This window comes from Delphinapterus leucas, chromosome 1 (assembly GCF_059928025.1).
Source record: "Delphinapterus leucas isolate spDelLeu-1000000601 "Yukka" chromosome 1, BTC_Dleu_Yukka2, whole genome shotgun sequence".
In the NCBI taxonomy this organism is placed as follows: domain Eukaryota; kingdom Metazoa; phylum Chordata; class Mammalia; order Artiodactyla; family Monodontidae; genus Delphinapterus; species Delphinapterus leucas.
The window spans coordinates 140181032-140201634 of record NC_143129.1 but is presented as its reverse complement, the minus strand read 5'-3'; the positions used below and the strand labels follow the sequence as shown (position 1 = coordinate 140201634).

The 20603-nt window shown below is 41.0% G+C and overlaps 1 protein-coding gene across 11 annotated transcripts in view; it reads left to right on the top strand.

Moving 5' to 3' along the window:
* The window catches only part of FGGY (FGGY carbohydrate kinase domain containing), a 418604-nt gene that overhangs the window by 150288 nt on the left and 247713 nt on the right, over nucleotides 1–20603 (top strand). For all 11 annotated transcript variants that reach the window (XM_089921931.1, XM_089921904.1, XM_089921896.1 and 8 more), the window contains one exon: nucleotides 7978–8093. In XM_089921931.1, the coding sequence (XP_089778057.1) occupies nucleotides 8048–8093 (46 nt within the window). In that variant the 5' untranslated portion in view covers nucleotides 7978–8047. The remainder of the gene's footprint in view (nucleotides 1–7977; nucleotides 8094–20603) is intronic.

Below are 20603 nucleotides of genomic sequence, written 5' to 3'. Positions count from 1 at the left end.
TTAATTTTAGTAACTCAAGTGACTCCTAGCTCTTCGTGAAGTCAGAACCGTTCCGCTCTTAGATTTCCAGTCATTCCTTCATCAGACCTCACGGAGTGTCAGTGTGCGTATCTACATCTCAGTAGTCAGCAAAGAGTTCATGGGACACTTGTGCAAATTTTCAGGGCCCTCTTTCTGCATTGCTACCTCCTCTTAGGAAGTCTGTGCTTCCAGCTACCTTAAATTCCCTGGATTCTGATCTCAGTCCCCTTAGCTTCATGATACTGCTGTGTTTTCCTTGGCATCCCTCTTTCTGCTTTGTGGTCTGGTGTGTGCTCCCAGGCAGAAAGCCAGCACCATCTTAGGGCTAACCCCATTGTTTCCTTCTCTCAGGGATCACAGACCTGTGCTGCCACTTGTTCAAGTTCTGAATACAGTTGCTTCTTATGTTTACTTGGACTTTTCTAGTTATTTAAGGCAGGGGGGTAAAATCCAGCCTCTGTTACTCCATCATGTTTAGAAGCAGAAGCTTCTGTTATTGCCACTTTAGTGAGTTTCTGTCTTTTTTTTTTTTTTTTTTTTGCGGTACGCGGGCCTCTCACTGTTGTGGCCTTTCCCGTAGCGGAGCACAGGTTCCGGACGCGCAGGCTCAGCGGCCATGGCTCATGGGGCCCAGCCACTCTGTGGCATGTGAGATCTTCCCGGACCGGGGCACGAACCCGTGTCCCCTGCATCAGCAGGCGGACTCTCAACCACTGTGCCACCATGGAAGCCTGAGTTTCTGTCTTGATGTGGCATTTAACTTCATCAAATATTTTCTATTCTTCAATATGAGTTGATCATTTTTCTCTCTCTTAATAAAATCCTGTGGTAAAATACATCCATATATCTTCTGTTATTAAAACATTCTTGAATGTTGTTCTTGATGTATTTTTTCCGCATTTTTATATTAAATTTGGTCATGTCTTATTTAGAATTTTTATGTTCTCATTCATAATGTGAGAGCGGCCTCTGATTTTTGTTTCTTATCTCTGCTTGGTTTTTGTAACATAGTTATCCTACCTTTATAATTAACTTGGGGAGCATTCCTTTTTTTTCTAGATTCTGAAATATTTTGGAGTACTCTGTTCCTTGAACATTTGTTAGAACTTTCCAGTACAACCATCTGGGCTTGAAGTTTTATTTGAGCAGTGATTTTTAACTGCTGACTCAATTTCTTTAATGGTAATAAATTTATTAAGGTTTCCTGTGTTTTTGAGTCAGTTGCGATAAGTTCTGTTTTTCTATTAAGCTGTCCATTTCATGTAAATTTTCAAGTTTACTAGCATAATGTTATTCATGTAATTCCTTTTTTTTTTCCTGTTAATGTCTGCCTTATCTGTAGTTATAGCCCCCATTTCCATTCATGATATTTGTTATTTTTACCTTCTCTTCTTTTCTCTTCCTCAGTTTTTACCAGAGGCTTTTCTGTTTCATTTGTCTTTTCTTAGAACCATGTTTTGGCTCTGTTGATTCCCTGAATTTTATCTTGCTATTTTATGTCTTTCATCTGCTTTTATCTTTACTACTCCTTTTTGATCTTTCTTTCAGTTTAATCTAGTACTGTTTTTCATAATTTCTTATGTTACCTTCTTAGGTTATTAATTTTAAGACATATTTATTTTCCAGTAAAATATTTTAAACCTCTCAATTTCTTTGTGAAATACCAGTTTACCCATCTGGTCTCTGCTTGTATTGTAAAACATTCTTCCTTTCTCTCCCCCATATGAATATATAGAATTGAGTTTGTTGACTGCATTGGAGTCTTTTAATTCTTCAATAATAGTATTCTTTTGGTTTACCTGTTTCTTCAAATTCTCAAAGAATCATAAAAGCTTTAAATAAATTGTCTCTCTTTTCAAGTCTCTTTTTTTTTATTTCTAAGAGCTCTTATTTTATGTTTCACATTATGTTGTTCAGTTCATAAAATTAAATGAATGGTAATATTCTTCTTTGAGTGTTTAGTCATTGAAGTCATCCTCTTTGTTTTGCTAATATTTTTGATCTTGTATTCTACTCGGATATTTATGTTGTCATATTTTTAAAAATTTGTATTTGCCATTTCTTTGCTGCCCTTTTTTTAAATAAAAAAGCAAAACCTCTTTATCACATTTTTTAAAACCTGTATTGTAAGCAAGATATCCCTTAATTTTAACCCCAGTGTGATTATTATCTTTTAACCAGTTGTAGAATTCAGCTCATTCACATTTGTTGTAATAACTGTAATAATTGATTATATTCTTTATATTTTATTTTTGTTTTCTGTTTATATTACATTACTTGCTCTCTTTTTTTATTTTAATTGGTTTAGTTTGGTTTCACTGTTAATTCTCTCTTTATTACCTTTTTATTCCTTGTTAATTTGAGCATCTACTAAGCTTTTTTTTTTTTTCCATTAGTGATTACCATATCATTTCTTACAACCAACATTAAATTTATGTTCTGCCCACACATACAAAGTCCTTTTCCTGCGTACCCCTTGTCCAATGTCTGACTTTGATGTTTTGCTAACTTAATATTTTCAGTTCCAGGCTATCATTAGATTTTCCTTCTGATATAGCATACCTGTTGTGTTTCAAGAAAGCTTAATATTACAAGTTTCTGTTTACATGATCATCATCTATTTAGATTTAAATATGTATGTACCCATATATACATGTGTATGTATATATATATGTGTGTAGACACACTATGGAGAGAGAGAGAGAGAATATGAATTAATATCAGGGTTCACCACCACTGCTTCCTGTAGTCTTTGATTTCCTCTCTGTTGAGATAACTGCTCAGAAGCAGTTGTTTTTTGGTTATGTTCTTTTTCAAGTATTGTCCTCAGAGAATGTATATGGGAAGTTTCCTTTTGAATCCTTGCACGTTGAAAATCTTTTCCTTTCCCCAATAGCTGAATAATATTTTTTCTAGGTATAGGATTTTTGGATCATTTTTCTTAATGGTTGTACATTTTTCCACTGTCTTCTACATTCCAGAGTTGTAGATGAGAATTCCTTAGCTAGGCTGAATCTCTTGCCTGCCGCTGTAAGTAACTTATTCTTTCTGCCTGGAAGCTTGTATAATTTTCTGTTTATGCTTGAACTTCAAGTATTTCCTGGATTCACCTCCTGGACTTAATGAGACTTTTCACTGCAGACTTAAATCTTGCTTCAGCCAGTTTAAATAAATAAATAAATAAATAAATAAATAAATAAATAAAAACTAGTACTCTGTTTCTTTAATTAGAACATCTCCTTCATCTTTTCTTTTTTTCCTTTTCCTCTTCTTTAAAAATCCCTTCTGGAATTCCTGTTATTCTCTTGTTAGGCTGCCAGATCTGCCCTCCAAGCCTCTTATTTATTCCCTCATTATTCCTTTGTGTCTTTGTTACAGGTAGTAAGATATTTCGTTCACTTGGTCTTCCAGATAATTAATTCAATTTTTAACAGTGCCAGTGTTTTGTTTTGTGTTTTTAATTCTCCTACAGAAATTTTTAATAAAATTGAAAGTTAGTGGTTTTAATTCAGAGTCTTTCATACTGCCTTCTGATTTCTCATTGCTTTCATTATTGGTGTTCTCTTCCAATTGTTTTCATCATTTCTACCTCACTGAGACCTTCCTCTTAGAGGTGTTCTGTATGATCTTCTCTCTCAGGTAAACTAGTCCCCTAAGTTAGGTGTTATTTTTGTTTTGCCTACTCCTTAGTTTATGTTCTTTTGACTCTCATATAGGCTATAGGCTTTTATAGTCTCTTTGACATTAACAAATCTGAAAGCAGTGAAAGTTGCAGCAGTTTCTGCCCTGGTGTTCTTGCTGGCAGGGAACAAATAGTGAGTGACCCTTTTCCCTGGGTGGACTCAGCTCTCCTTTCCTGCTGCCAATCTTTGAAACAATTCACCCTGCTAGGATAACCCCTGTCTTTCTTGGGCTCCTATCTTGAATTCTGATCCTACAAATCACTCCTCCCACCCATGCTCTCACAACAGGAGAATGTAGGTGCACGTGAACACACACACGCACAGGCTGATAGGTCAGCTCGCCTGAGGGTGAATAGCTATCCTGAGAGTGCAGGTTGTTCACTAACACACCTGAGGGAATGACAACAGTGGTCCTAATAGAAGCCTTAGAGGGAAGCAAACCTTTTGTTCTGCTGCTGCTAGCTTGCCTTTACTTACTAACAAGACAAAGTCCTGTACTTGCTCTCTCTCTGCTGAAGGCTTCTGGAGAACCTGTGGCCTCAGATGCACTCTCTAAGTATTGCCAGTTGTGCTGTGCTCGTATATCCGTATTACCCAAGAGTTGATTTAAAGAGACCCAAATGGAAGGGACACACATAGTGTCTGAATAACCCTAATGCAGGAGGGACTTACCAGAGGCATCTGCAGCTGTAAAACTTCCTGCCTCCTGGGTTCGGTCACCTTCACTCCAAGCATACTCTCTGGCCACTTATTCTAACTTGCTGCGAGAACTGGACATCCCTCTCTTTGCCCTTATTGGGGGTGGGGAGGGAGAGTCTACCTGGATTGCTTAGTTATGCTGTAAAGTGTTGAGCTGTTTAACTATTGCTCTGTTATAAACCACAACCAATGCTCTGTAGTTCAACACAGTAATCATTTATTTGACTCACAGGTAGCTCATTTAGGCTCTTCTCTGCGGGGTGGTTCTTCTGTTCTCAGCTGGACTCACCCCCTCCAGTCTTGGCTCCCTGGAGATGTCTGATCCAGGCTGGGCTTGGTGGTCATTGCTCTGCCCCACATACCTCTTATCCTCCTCCTGGCACCAGTGGGCTAACCCTGAGTGATCTTCTCAGAAGTTCAAGAGAGCAAGCAGAAACACATAATGTATCTTGAAGCTTAGACTTGAAACTGGAATGCAGTCACTTCTGCCTCATTATTTTGGCCAAATCCAGTCACATGACCGAATCCAAAGTCTAGAGGTAGGAAAGGCGGCCCTGCCCACAGTGTGAGGTTGGGAGGGGGAGGGTGTAGCACTGCAAATTAGGTGGCAAAGTATGTGGATACCTAGAGAGTGGAAGACTTGGGACCATGAACTCAGCCTGCCTCAGCATTTAAGAATTGCAATGAAACATTTCCAAGTTATAATGCTACTTCAAAGGAGACAGCCATGAGGTTAGCTTGGAGGTAGTGAGGATTCTTGTGCAGAGGACACATTGGAACTGGACCATAAGAACAACATAGAGTTTTCCAAGTAGACAACATTGAGTGAAAGGAGCAAAAATCAGTCAAGATGGAAGGGACAGAATAGAGGCACAGAAGTCTGCAAATGAATGGGGCATTTGGCGAGTGAAGAGTTGTCGTATGTGGATCGATCCTTAGAAGCAATCCTTCCACACAGTCTTTTGTTTCATTTCATTGTTCTTTCCAGTGAGCTATCATAGCTTCTAAAAAGTTGGAATTTCAGGCATTGTTCCAGGAAGAGTTATCTGTTGTATATTCTTCAGAACATGCTGCATAGATGGCTGCTTTCTTTATACCTCAAAAAATTATTTTGCTTAAATAAGGTGAAGGGTTTAGCACATATGTATTAAGTTTCTACTGGGACTAGTGTTCCTTCAATATATTGGTGCCACTTAACTTAGCGCAATGTGTTCTGCCATATATGCCACATGTGAAAAAAATACTGAGAAATAACATTTGTTTGCTTTCAGAAGACATTTAGGTTTCACAAAATGTGAGCTCTCCTGTGGAGCCCTCCCTGACACTTTCTCCCCCTTTCTCCCACCAGGTTCTCCTGCCAGAAGTTCTCATGTCTCTCTCTACTTTCTACAGAACATTTTTGTTAGGATGTGATTTTAGTGTGATTGTTTGATCACTGTCTCCTCAATTAAATTGTCAGCTTCTAGGAGAGCAGTAGACCAGGTCTTTTGCGTATAACTGGTTCCCCAGAGCCTAGCATAGTGCCAGGGTCATAGTGACTGAATACTAAATATTTGTTAAGTGAGTGAGTGAATGAGTGAATCACTGTGAATGACTGAATGAGATAGGCCTAGACTATTGACTCTATGAGATAGGTAGGTTTTGGTTTATCTGTAAAACTGCAAGCGTTCCCCAGGTTTATCACTTACCTGTGGTGAGGCAGACAGACCATATTCATTCTCTAGAGCTTCCATTCAGTCAGTATTCATCATGGCTTGACATATGGCGGAATGTGGACTAGGTACTGGTGATGTGGAGATCACTAGGGCTGGTTGTGCTCTGAAGGAGTTGCTGGTTTAGTGGCAGAGATAGAGAAGGAAAGGGGCAAAGGCAATCATTGTGTTAAGTGTTAAGATACAGGTATGTCCACATTGAACTTGGAGAAGAGGCTTTGGACTCAGCTGGCCCTTCACTGGGGCTTTTTGTAAAGGGGCAGAGTCTGAACTGAGTCACGAAGGCTAATCAGCAGTTGGACACGTAACAAGGAAGAACATTCTGGGCAGAATGGAGTAAAGGTTTCAAGGTACAGGGAAGTGAGCAATCACGGCCACTATAGGATACTTCAAGTAGTTCAGTGTTGCAGAATGGAGAAAGCAAGGGTGGGGATGGCAAGCGAGGAAGCTGGAGGTCAGCATGGTCATGTCACAGAGGGTCGCTCAAGCCCAGCCAAGGACGGGACTTTTTCCTGAAGGGAGTGAGGAGCAATTGAAGGGTTTGAATCAAGGGTTGGTGTCATCGGGTTTTAACCTTATGAAGTTTGCTCTGGACACAAGGGAGAACAGATTGGAAGGCATGGGACTCTTGGGAAGAAGATATATAAAGAAGCAGTTAATTATACAGTGTGATAAGGTCTGTGTGAGATTTGATTCCTGCGCTGTGATCTCAGAGGAGGAGCATCTAAACTAGAACTGGGGTCTCAGTCTAGTCTAAAGGAAGTGTTTCAAGTTATCAGGGTTAAGAAGCTGGGAAGAATTTTCCAGGCACCTAGAAGTAGGGTAGAGGCACAGAAGTGTTCAGGAATGTGACCTCTTCAGAGTGCTGCAAAGGATTCTTTATTGCTGGAGTGTAGAATACTAAGAGGGAATTGATGAGAAATGAAGCTGGAGAGTAAAACGCCATCCAGAAGCAAGCCTTCCTTCTGTTAAATATTGCTTTAGACTGCAGTTATCACATCTATACCAATAACTTTTTTTTTTTACTTTTTTATCGTAGAGAATTTTGAACCTGTACAAAATAGAGAAGTATAGCCGAACACCCATTTAGCCACCCTCAGCCCTACAGCCGTCAACCCGTGGCCGGTTCTGTTCCATCTGCAACACCATTCACTTCCCCTTCACTTGCTCTTCTAAAGCAGATCCCAGATAATGTATCTTTTTTTTTTTTTTTTTTTTTTTTTTTTTGCGGTACGCGGGCCTCTCACTGCTGTGGCCTCTCCCATTATGGAGCACAGGCTCCGGATGCGCAGGCTCAGCGACCATGGCTCACGGGCCCAGCCGCTCCGCGGCATGTGGGATCTTCCCAGACCGGGGCGTGAACCCGTGTGCCCTGCATCGGCAGGCAGACTCTCAACCACTGCGCCACCAGGGAAGCCCAATATATCATTTTATACATCAGTGTTTCAGTATGTATCATTTAGCTAAGAAGCCTTTTTCAAAACATAACCACAATGATCAGTTTCACACCTAACACTTAATAATAATGCTCCGTATCATCAAGTAGCTAGTCATTGTTGTAATTTCTGTTTATCCCACAAATGTCATGTAAATATGAATATAGATATAAATACAAATATTTATATACATTGTTTGATCCAGACCTAAATAAAGGGCTGGGAGCCTTTTGAAAGAGAAAGAAGATGCTCTCAGTCATTAACAGGTGTCAGTGGGGACTTTTGATTTAAACAGGGATGAGTAATTACCTACTTCAATTTATTCTACTTTTTCAATACTATTGCAGATATCTGGACGAGTATTAGGCAAAATATAAAGGAAACCAGGCTCATATTATTGGTTCTACCTCTCTCCCATTTTCTTAGGTCTCTCTGCTCCCTGGTGTGCAAATGGACATACTCTGCAGAGAAAGGCTGGGATGACAGTTTCTGGAAGATGGTTGGTTTGGAAGACTTGGTTGCCGATAATTACAGCAAAATAGGTAAAAAAATAATTTTTTCTGATTATGTGTACGTACACTTGAATATATTGGTGTTTATTTTTTGTTTGTCTTTGTCTGAATTAAAATATAGGAACACAGCCCTGTTTTTCCAAGAGAAGCAAGTAAGTTATGATGGGTAGGCCATGACTAGTAGGCCCCTGTATTGGGGCTTATAGGAACTGAGTTATGAAAAGCCGCCTTGAAATGTAGACTGTTAGACGTGGGGCTAGACTGAGGAAGATACTTGCATGGAGCAACTGGGAATAGCATAATCAAAGGGATGTGTATGGATTGTCTCCAGTCAGACCTAGGAAAATGTCTTGTGATTTAGGTTCAAGGAACCAGGCAAGGCCATACAGAAAAAAAATAATTGAAGAAGTCAAAATTGGAAGGATCAGGAGCAAGACATAAATTGGAACGTGAGCCAGTGGTTCCTGACTAAAGCCGTAGGGTTCCTGACTTCCAGTTTTATGCGACACTAACTGGGTAGTAAAGGTGTGGATGATTGGTAGGAATTTACCTGGTAAAAGAATTCAGATACTAGGTACATATAATGGTAGCTGATATGTTAAAGTTTCAGGTTTACATGTTCATGTCACAGAAAGATGTTTATTTCTTATAGTTACTACCTACGATTCTAGTAAGCTGTCATCAGGTAGGCAATTATACCTGATTAAAGAGAAGTACTTCTGTATTGTTTAGTGTGCAGGCTAGGAGGTTGTAACGAGACAATTTAAAAGTACTGCAGATTAAACAGGATGGCAGAGTATTTCCCTTTTATGTAGTAGAATAGAGGTAAGTGATTATAAGGCAGCTCTGCCATTCTCATAACATGTCCTCCAACTTTGGGTCCAGATTAGCCACTTCATTTCTCATCAGTTCCCAGCCAGTTAGTGGGAAGAATATAAAGGACCAGAAGAATCCATCCACATTCCTTTGGAGGAAGCATAACATGGAAATTGGCCACACCATTTCTGATCACATCCTATTGACTGGCACTTGTTTTTGTTTTTTTTCAGCATCTTCACTGGAGTATAATTGCTTTACAATGGTGTGTTAGTTTCTGCTGTATAACGAAGTGAATCAGATATACATACATCCCCATATCTCCTCCCTCTTGCGTCTCCCTCCCACCTTCCCTGTCCCACCCCTCTAGGTGGTCACAAAGCACTGAGCTGATCTCCCTGTGCTATGCGGCTGCTTCCCACTAGCTATCTATTTTACATTTGGTAGTGTATGTATTTGATTGGTACTTGTTAACGAGGCCTCATGAGGCTGCAGGGGTGGCTGGGAAATGTGGTAATTGGCCAGGCAGTCAGGTGACCATTCGTGTGACTGGCCAGAAGTTGAGAGCTGTGCTATAAAATATGAGTGAACAACTAGTAGTGTCTGCCATAGTTTCAACCCCCCTTGATAACCGAGTCACTTAGTAGGTCATTTCAGTCCAGCCTTTCTCTGGTGGAGTCCTCATGACTACTCTCTTAGATTGCAAGAATATAAGAATAGAAATATGAAAGATCCACGTAGCATCTATGCTGCTATCCTGTGGACAACATAGCTCAGTTGTCCATGGTCTGTTCAACTACTAATAGCTGAATCTGGGGTAAAGAACAGAGCCAGGGTAGTATGCAGAAAGAACCCTTCTGGACTTCCTGTGGCTCGACTGAAACCGTCATAGGATCTGAGCTGGTAGAGAAGGGGAGGAGCTTGGGACCAGGGGAAGGGAGGAAGAAAGCAAAGCAGCAGTCGTTAGTCATCAGCTGTGTTCTAAGTCCTTTGGTCGGTGATTTGGTAGGTGATTCATTTATCTCATTAGGCCCTCACAAACCTATTTGTCTAGCTATTTCCATTTGACAGATGGGAAAACTGAGATTCAGTTCTTTTGTCTGCTGTTTAGTTGTAGGGTCAATAGTAGGACTAGGGTCTCTGACTCTATACTTTTCTACCAAAGCAGACTTCCTCCTTGGGATATCTGGGACCTGAGGGAACTGATGTGGCTGTATGGCTGGCCTCCAGCAGGATTAAGCAGAAGTCCGATATTTAGCACCCAAAGCCAGTTTGAGCTTGACTGGAACAAACATCCATAGTCCACACCTAGACAGGAGTCAGAGTGTGATGGGCTCTCAGCTGATGAGTGGATATAACTTCACAGGGTATAAAAAGTATTAAAACTTTAAGTCATATGGTGGTTGGTTAGTTTTAAAATTCTGGGTATTCAGACCATCTGGAGCCAGCAACTGAGATAGCAGCTGGGGAATAGAGTCAGTCTTTTATTCTGGGGGCTGAGGGAGCCAACCAGAGGATGACGGGTCAGGACTCCAGCCAGCCAGACTGGGGATTTGGACAGTGCCTTAGGTCCAGCAGGGGAAATGGGCAGCCAGACAGCAAAGTGATACTCAACCAAAAGCTTCTGGAGGGCAGGGACTGTATCTGCCGTACGCTTGAGTATCTTGGCATAGAAGATGTTGGTAAATATCTACTGACAGCATGTGTTTGACTTGAGCACAATTGTTTGAATTGAGACGGATTGGAAAGAGTTAAGAGAAAACGGTGGCAAAGAGATATGTCAGGTGTCTTTGTTTGCTCTGGCTGCCATAACTATAGCATACTATAGACTGAGAGACTTAAACAACAGAAATTTATTTCTCACGGTTCTGGAGGCTGGAAAGTCCAAGGTCAAGGTGCCAACAAGGTAGTTTAATTCTGAGGCCTCCTCTTGGCTTGTTGGCAGCTGCGTCTTGCTATGTGTTCATGTGATCTCTTCTTTGTGTGTGTGCAGAAAGAGAGCTCTCTGGTGTCTCTTCTTATAAAGACACTAAACCTATCAGATCAGGGCCCCACCCTTTTGGCCTCATTTAACCTTAATTACTTCCTTGTTGACTCTTATCTCCAAATACAGTCACATTGGGGGTTAGAGCTTCAACATAGGAATCTTGGGGACAAAATTTAGCCCACAACCCCAAGGTACTAGTGCACTGGTCATTAGAGCTAAAGCAGGGCCACTAAGTCCTGAGTCCCCAGTCTGGTGTTCTGGAGGCTCCCCATGAGCTCCCTGCCTTGAAGAAGAAGCATCAGGACTGAGTACTAGGGGAGGGACTCTTGTCCTGTAATTGAGGGGTTCAGGCAAGTTGGGTCTAAAACACTGAACTGGGAGCAAGGGTAGTTTTAGTTTTAGCACTGATGATATGAACTTAGACAAGTCTCATAATGCTGTATATCTTTATAGTCTTGCCTATGAAAGATATAGTTAATGGTAGAATGAAAACTAATAGTTTACTGTTTCTGAGACATGATACTATTGCATTACAACCTGTATCCTTTTAAATTTTCAAAACAGTGTAACAGAGTTATTTTTATTTATCCTGTTCTACAGCTGAAGAAACCAAGGTTCAGAAAGGGGAAGGGTGTCTAACCTATGGTTGCACAGTTTGCAAATGGCAGAAGCAGAATTCAAACCTATGTTTGGAGGATTCCAAATCCTGCTCTAATCATTTTGCTGTATTGACTTCCAAATAATGTTTATTGTGTGTGTATAGTAGGCAACAAATAAATGCTAATCCTCCTTCCCCTTCTATATTTCAAGCACATTTCTGTGTGCTTTCACATACCTTGTTGCATGTAATTCTTAAAACCATTGACAAAAGTACTGTTACCTTGTTTACAGATGAGAATCAGAGATATAAGTAACTTTCTGTAACCACATGCAGAACCAATAAATGATGTCAGGATTGAAACCCTCCCTGTGGGAGGCCCTAGAAGGAGCTAATATTTTACTGGAACACAAATTTCAACTTCAATTGCTTCATTGTTTAAGTGATTTTTAAAATTTATATGTCCACCCTTTCCCTCAAATTTAGTTGTTTGTTCCTGAGTATTCCCGTGGTGTATTGAATGCAGGTTTATTATAGTACACATTGATTACCTGTTTACATGTCTTGATTCTACTGTAGACTATGAGCTCCTTGACCTGTGGATTTTCACTTATTTACATTTGTATTCTGGCCCCAGCACAAGACACGGGACATTTTAGCAGCTAAATTACTCTTTGATTAATAAGTGGGTAAATGAATGACTGGGGTGGCTGGTACTGGGATGTCCACACTTTTTGCTTTTAAAAGCTCTAGTGATGTTTACTGATTTTAGCAGTTATCTTAGGTGACTTGGGTTCAGGTTCAACTCTGATTTTCCGATTATTTTCATCTTTTTGTGCTCCCCTCCCTTCCAACACAAGACCCATGTTTAATTAGCATATTAGCTCTGCTAATAGAGCAATACCTACAGGAAATATTCATTAAAAGTCCATAGTGCTAATCTAGCAGAAAATTTCCAGAATAATTTTATTAGATTTTGCCTGTTAATGGATTTTTAATGGATGTCCTAAGGAGCCATATCATTAACCAGAATATTACCATACATGAATTAAAACGTACCCAGTCATCAAAATTAATTGTATGATGTTTCCTTTGATTTTCATTTCTGGTGACTTGAACTTGTAGTTTCAGTCTGAACCAGAAGTGGAGGATGTTAAAGAGGACATGCACTCTCAGTTGGGACTTTCAGAAACTCCTCTGGAAGCTACCTCCAGGCAGTCGTAGCAATTCTTGGAACTATGAGAAATGAATCTCGGAAGCCTCCCTATGAAGTGTTAAACATTTCCAGTGGACTCATTACCCATCAAATGTGGACACTACAGTGCAAAACCTTTTAACCGATTTGAACAGCACATCATGGATTTGAGCATTAATATAATTACCATAATTCGCTCCATGTGGAGCTTTTAGCCAAGTCTTTACCAGCCTTCCTGGGCTCATGCAGTAAATAAATGCTTTCCCTGAAAACTGAACACCTCAGCAACTGATAGTCTTATGGAGGGACATTTTTGAAATAAATTATTTATGAAGTGTAAGTTAAGGATCAAATGCAATATTTATATGGTGCATTTCAAGGACAGGGGAAGAAATTTAGAATGTTTTAAGTAACTACTTGCAAGTTTCCAAAGATAAAATGTTACTACCTAATGCCTTCCTTAAGGAGGTATTTGGATGGTTTGGTTTGGGAACATTATACAAAGTAAAAGAAAAAAATAGTTTTGTGAATCAAAAGAATATAGTAGACATTTTTTAAAACATCTTTATTGGAGTATAATTGCTTTACAGTGGTGTGTTAGTTTCTGCTTTATAACACAGTGAATCAGTTATACATATACATATGTTCCCATATCTCCTCCCTCTTGCGTCTCCCTCCCACCCTCCCTATCCCACCCGTCTAGGTGGTCACAAAGCACCGAGCTGATCTCCCTGTGCTATGAGGCTTCTTCCCACTAGCTATCTGTTTTACCTTTGGTAGTATATATATGTCCATGCCACTCTCTCGCTTTGTCTCAGCTTACCCTTGATATTTCTTGACAATTAAAACTATACTAGTTGATTTCATGTTCAGAATTGATGGAGAAAACCCAAATCAGTATTTTGTAGGGAATTATATACCCATAGTCCCATTAAATGATCTGTGTCAATAGATTTTGACCTTCAGTTCTCTGTGAATCATTCCCTGGTTACCCATCTAATCCTAAACATGTATCAAAAGCAAACAAGAAGGAAGAGATCAGCAGGGAGGAAGGACCCTTAGGAAGAGAAGCAACATCCCACCTGTTCTAATTGATTATCCAGGCTCTCTTTCAGCAGGTTCCATTGCTTTTTCACTTCCTGGGAAAAGTGCTTCATTGTGTTACTGGGGCAGGCCACTTTATGCGTGTGTACAGCGTGGCTGAATTATAGAGTGACTGTCTGCATTACAGAAAGAGCCTGGTTACATAGAAAGGCACAGTGTGTTAGCTTATAGATCATTTGTTTGGTGGGGTCAGGGAAGCCAGGCAATGCAGGAACTAACTGTTAAATGAGAGGCAGAAATGATGATGAAGCCAGTGTCAACGGGACCATTCCTTAAGGGGAGGGAGACTGCATTTTTTCACTGGGTCTCTCTCCCTTTATGAGACCACGTTTTAGACGTCGGACACTGTGGGCCCTTCACCTGGCACATGGTACATACTGATGAAGTATTTGTTGGATATATGTTTGAATGAAGGATTTGATTAAATAAGCCCCCCTTTGGCTTTGATTATTCCTAATAGTTAATGGACCCTATAACTTCTTTTGAATTAAATGATACTACAAGTTGATAGACAATGTTTTTGTTTCATAAATGCAGTGTTCACAGTCCTTTTTCACTAACCTGTTTACCACTTAAGAAGGGCTCCTGTGGAAGACACCGCCCCCCGTCTCCCCCGAATGAGAGCTCATTTCTACAACAAGTCTCTCAGAGATTTTCCAGACAGGAAATATTACAGACTCCTTCACAAAAAAACCCCAAATAACTGAAACAACTTATTTTAGGAAGATGGGGAATATCGCTTTTCCATAGAGTAAAATAGACCCTGCAGTTAACTGAAGCTGAATTTTAGATATTTTTGTCCTGTAGGCTTAAAATTATAGCTAAAGAATCTTGACTAATGACATGTATGTGTTTGGGACATAGATATGTCAGAACTCACCACTGTCCCTCTCCAGAGTCCAACCAGTTGAGAAAATTTCACAGAGACACCTGAAGCAAAGCATGATATTGACTTCGGTTAGACTGAATTAAAGAGCAGTGGGGGGAATCCTACCCTCTTTTCTGGACCTTGGGACCTGCATGGCACTGACTTGATCCATTCATTGGCAGGCTAAGGAGCTGAGACAAAGAGACAAGACATCTGGCTGGGCTTGCTTCGGCACTTGATCTGCTGAATTTAAACTCAAACTCCAAGAGCTCACTGGCCCTCAGGTGGTTTAAATCCAAAGAGCCCACAGGTTGTTCAAGTAGACACATGCCAAGCCTGTACTGACCCCATTTCAAGGCTGTTGCTCCACTTCCACATGGCCCCGTAGGTGTTGGTTTTTTCCAGAGTCTCATGGATCAGCTAAACGATTCCTACTTCCCAGGCTGGAAAAAATAAAGAGTATAGAAGCAGGAGATGGGAGTGTGTATACTAGGGCTACTCCATCCTCGGGGAAAGAAGAGGAAATGCCCTTGTGGAAACATGCCCAAGGGGTTTTCACCAGCAGTATTTATCAGGACCAGTGTTGGGAGCCCGAGTCCAATAGTGTCATCCATAGTTGTGGAGATGATAAAATCCTTTTAAACTACGAATACTCAGTGTTCTGAATTTGCCCAGTAGAACTGGACATGTTTACAAGGATTTATCCATTCATTCCTTAGAATGTGAAACTTGTTTTTCATTTAGAGTTTTGCTGAACTGCTGCACCATCTTGGTATCACAAGATGCCAGTGCTGTTTTTAGTAATTTACATTGGGAGGTCTGGGGAAACCTTTGGCCACAGGTAATCGCAGCATTTTCCAGTCTCTGTTGGGGCCAGTTGTACGACCTCTTCCTTGTCCTGAAGGAGACCATCCCGTGGGTGCTCTGGACTGGGCTTTGCCCTTGACCCTGGGCCTTTGATCTTACCCTGTCTACTCTTAACATCCTTCTCATTCCTGCCCAAGTGGCAGAACATGGTCTTTCCAGTACTTGAGGCAAGAATATATCCTCTGAGTATCATACTGTCTTACTTTACCCTTTAAAATTAAACTTCTGCCTGATGGAGAATGACCTAGGGTTCTTCCTGTCAGTTAGTGACCTATCCAATCATGCATCCATCCCTCCAGCCATACTACTGAGTGCCTCCTATGTGATAGGTGCTGGTCTCAGTTCCAGAGAAACAAAAATGAATTCATCATGGTCCATCCTCTTGAGGATCTCATGTCTTTGGGGGTGAAGAGTGGAGATAATTGAATTAATAATCTCAGTGTTTTTTGTGTTTTTCAATAATCTAGAGATGTCCAAATTACTTGGGTAAGCAGAGCATGAAGTCACTAACAACTAGAGGCTGTATCAAAGAAGTCTTTGCATGAGCTAGCATTTGAGATGTGTCTGAAAAAGTATGAGTAGTAGTTTACCAAGCAAAGAGGGGAAATGATTTGTGAGGCAGAAGAAACAGCATAGGCAGAGGCATGGAGGCATGGAAGAGTGTGAGTGTCTGTGAATGGTTGAGTGTGGCTAGAGCAGTGGACCTGGGATGGGGTGGTGATGAGTGGCGGAGGATGGGATAGGAGAGGGGCCTGGGTTTAATTTCCAGTGGGACTTTTATCCTTCCTTGAAGCTGGGGCCGCTGGTAAGAGACTCAGCGTCACAAGATTGGCTTCATTGCTCTCAAGAGATGGTGCCGTTACTATCCTGCCAATGCTGTAAATAAAAGTGAAGGCAGTTTTAGGAGTTTTGTAGCTCCTATGAAGACGAGAAAGAGTGTGTGTGTGTGTTTCCCAAGCCCATTTCTTTCCTTTAATTACATATGGTACCCATTATGTACCTTCCTTTCCATCAAGATTTGTTGGGAAGCTGAAATGACATATCAGATCAGAGGAAATGTCTACAAAGCCTGTAGACATGTTAGCTGTTATCATTTTTGAGTGTACCTTGGCACTGGAGGACAAGTCTTCACTCCCTGGATACTCTATGTTTCCTACCAGTGGGCCTCAAAGAAGTACCTGTGCTCCCCACTCTTCACCACCCTTAGATTCCCAGAAGTACTATTTCAGCTGCTGGCCCTTCCAGGAATAGTCCTGCAGAGCCAGAAGGGCAAGGGAACAGTGATGACCACATCATGTTGTAAGGTAATGGCTTTCAGAGGTTTTGCTGTATACAAGGTTTCATGTAGCTGCTCCTCCTTTCAGTATGGCACCTGGAAGATAATTGGGAGCCTCCCAAAAGTGAGGCCAACCTCCAGCTTCTCTTCCTACCACTGGACAGCCAGTGAATACCGGAGCCAAAAGGGATCATGGAGATTTTGCTCTAATACATAGATGAAGAACCAAGACTCAGGGAGGCAGGATGAATTTCTTTGTCTTGCAGCATCTTAGTGACAAAACTGAGATCAGAAACGAGGCCTTCCAACTCCCAGTCCTGTTGCACTACTGTCGCACTACGACTATTTTTTCAACCAGTTTTGGTCATTTAGCCAATCTGGATACTGTCACTTGAAGGGGACTAAGCACTAGGAGAATGTCACTGAGGGAAAGACTTAGGTGAATTCACCCAACCCGTTGTCCAGTCTTCAACCTTGAACATGAAGGAACCGAACTTTGCCCAAGCAGCTGGTTGCATCTTGGACTATATCAAGCAAGCTTTTTAGTGACTGATGTAGATAAAGTAAAATAATTACGTAATATATTAGCCATTGCCTATTTTAATAGTTAAGGGTTTGGTCACCAGAGTCAGACATTCCTGAGTTCAGTTCTGGCTCCGTCATATGTATTGCTGTATGTGGTACTTGATTTTTCTGAGCCTTAATTGGTATATTTTGAAGATTAAAGAAAACATTGCAGGTAATGTCCCTAACACATACAGAGTCTTCAGAAAATGTTACTCCTTAGTATCTTAACAACTTCCTGTTCTCCTGAACACAAACTCCTCTCTAAGTTATAGGTCATGTATGCCAAGGCCAGTTCCCTTTGAGTAACCCCATGTAATTATTACCAACTTCTTCTGACTTTGGGGAATGTCTTTTTCTGAGCTCCACCTTTGTATTCACACAGGTTTTTTTTTCCAAGTTGGATATAATAAAGCTAATCAGATGTCTGCTTCTAAATCATAATCTGTTTCTGAATCATAATCACATTCTTAACTCTTTAAGAGGTTACCTTGGGCTCCCCTGGTGGCGCGGTGGTTGAGAGTCCGCGTGTCGATGCAGGGGACACGGGTTCGTGCCCCGGTCCGGGAAGATCCCACATGCCGCGGAGCGGCTGGGCCCGTGAGCCATGGCCGCTGAGCCTGCGCGTCCGGAGCCTGTGCTCCGCAACGGGAGAGGCCACAACAGTAAGAGGCCTGCGTACCGGAAAAAAAAAAAAAAAAAAAAAAAGAGGTTACCTTGATCTGAATTACAGGTTTCCCTAAATTCTTCAGTCCCAAAAATGGCAATCTTTAGTTTTGTCTCATGAACAAAAGAGCACATAGCCACAGGCAAATTAAAAAAATGCAGGATGCATTGGTGATAATTAACTGGGAAACTCAGTGACTAATGTTCCTACAATGCTTTACAACTTTAGAAGAGTTTTTCTTTTCATGTACTATCACATTTATATTTCCCATCAAATTCGAAAAATAGGCTTTAACACAGATTTACATTTGGGGGAACCAAAAATCATGAGCTGTAAAGTCAGAAAGACCAAGGATCATATCCCAGATTTACCTCTTGTCTGTATAACCTTGGATGAATCACTAAACCTCTCTGAGACTGGATTTCTTCATCTATTAAACAGGTATAGGAATACCTACCTTGCATCGTCCTTATGAAGCAGTGATTATATATATATATATATATATATATATATATATAAAATATGAAGTGTCTGACTTTTGGTAAGACCCCAGTAAACAGTAGCTAAATTAACCAACAAAAGAAGATTCAGTACTCTGTATCATAGTGGAGCTAACATTGGGCTCCCCTAATGCCAAATCCTATGAATAACTAAAAAGGATTTATGATAATTTTATTCAAAGGAAGGAAAACAAAGAAGGTTGGGCTAATGGGGTGCAAAGACAAGATCATATTAATGACTGAGTAAAAAAAAAGAGAGGAAAGACTCTTATTTTCCTTCTTTGCTCTTGTTCATCACTTAACAGTACTAGGCACCATGCTGCATGCTGGAGAATGATGGTGAACCAAAGCCAGCAGGGTTCCTGCCTTCCTAGAGTGTTTAGTCTAGTGGACAGAGCATTAATCGACCCAGAACAAAATTGCCACTGAGCTAAATGCTACAAAGAATGGGGAAAAGGGGCTTCAAGGGTATAAATATAAGAAGGGGTATGAACTTGTCAGAGAAACTAGGAAATGTTTGAGGAAGTGATGCTGAAAATAGGTTGATATGCATTAACTCTGTGAAGAGGGGTGGGAACAATGCTTGAGGCAGAGGAAACAGCATTTGAATGACTCTGGAAGGAGGGGGCATGGTGAAATGAGGCTAGTGTGGCCAGAGCTGAGAAAGTTGGAAGCCAGCAGGATGCAAGAGGATGCTGAAATCGTTATCCGAGAGAACCAGCCTCATTCAGACCAAGCGTGGCTGAAAGAAAACAAAACCTAAGAAGAGTATTTTGGCCATCTCAGTCTATTTTGTATATTCATGCCTAATCAGGCATCCACAGTGAAGAAAATAAGTTGTAGATACGATCTTGGAGCCCCTGAGAATAAGAGTGAATTGCTGCTTAGAGGTAGGAAATGGTCGTATGTTATCCCAATTTTCCAAAAGTTCGGCCTCTCAAAACTGTTGACCTGTGTCCTTCATATTAATGATATGATATCTTGGTTTTGATTATTAAGCCTATAATTGTGAAAGGTGTCATCAGGAGGTAGTCTGGGTTCACTATGAATAAGTCCTGCTACCCTAACCTTAGGTGTTGCCTGTTCTTGAAATTCTTTTCTCAGTAACACTCCCTGTCTGGGTGGTTGGTGCATAGACCAAGCTCCAGTAGCACCTGGTGCTTCCATCTTGTCTGCTTTTATATCCTCTTGTAGACTCTCTGTGTTTTAAGATTCTTTGTTTCCTCTTTGTGTCCTAGCATCACCACTAAATGAATGTTTGATAGAGAGATAGATGGATAGGGAGGTTGAGCTCCAACACAGAACTCTTGAGTTGCCCACACAGCCCAGCCGCACAAGACGCTGCTCCTTCGGGCATCTCCATCTCAGTAAAAGGAACCACAATTCTCCCAGTTGGGCAGGACCCAAACCTAGAAGTCATTCTTGATGCTTCTTTTTCTCTCACACCTTACATTCAGTTCATCAACAAGTCCTTTTTGCTTTGCTCCAAAAGGAACCGGAATTAGGCTATTCCTACCCCTTTCCACTGTTATCCTCCCAGTTCAAGGTACTTTCATCTCTTGCTGGGTTAGTGCACCAGCCTCTTCATCGGTTTCCTTGGTTATGTTCTTCCCTCTGATAATCTGTTTTCTACATGGCAGCCAGAATATTATTTTGAAAATGTAAATCAGATCATGTTACTCTCCTGCCTAAATTCTTCCAGGGGCTTTTCATTACAATTGGAAAAAAAAAATCTAAATCCCTTGCCATGTTATACAAAGTCCTATGTGATATTTCTCACCCTCTCTCTCTTTTTTATTGCTTACCATGCCCCCATGTAGTCACTGTCCAGCCACAGTGACCTTCCTTCTGTCCTCAAACATTTCTAGTGTATGTTGCCTTTGCATTATCTCTGCCCTCTGCCTGGCTTGGCCCTTCTCAAAATATTCACATGGCTATCTCTTTGTCTCTGTTCAGGTCTCAGCTCAAATGTCATTAGAGAAGAGCCTTCCCTTCCCACCTGTCCTAACATCCCCACCCCCTGCTCTAGCCGTATTCTGTTTCTCTGTTGTGTTTTCTTCTTAGCACTTGTCACTATCTGAAATTACCTTATTATTAT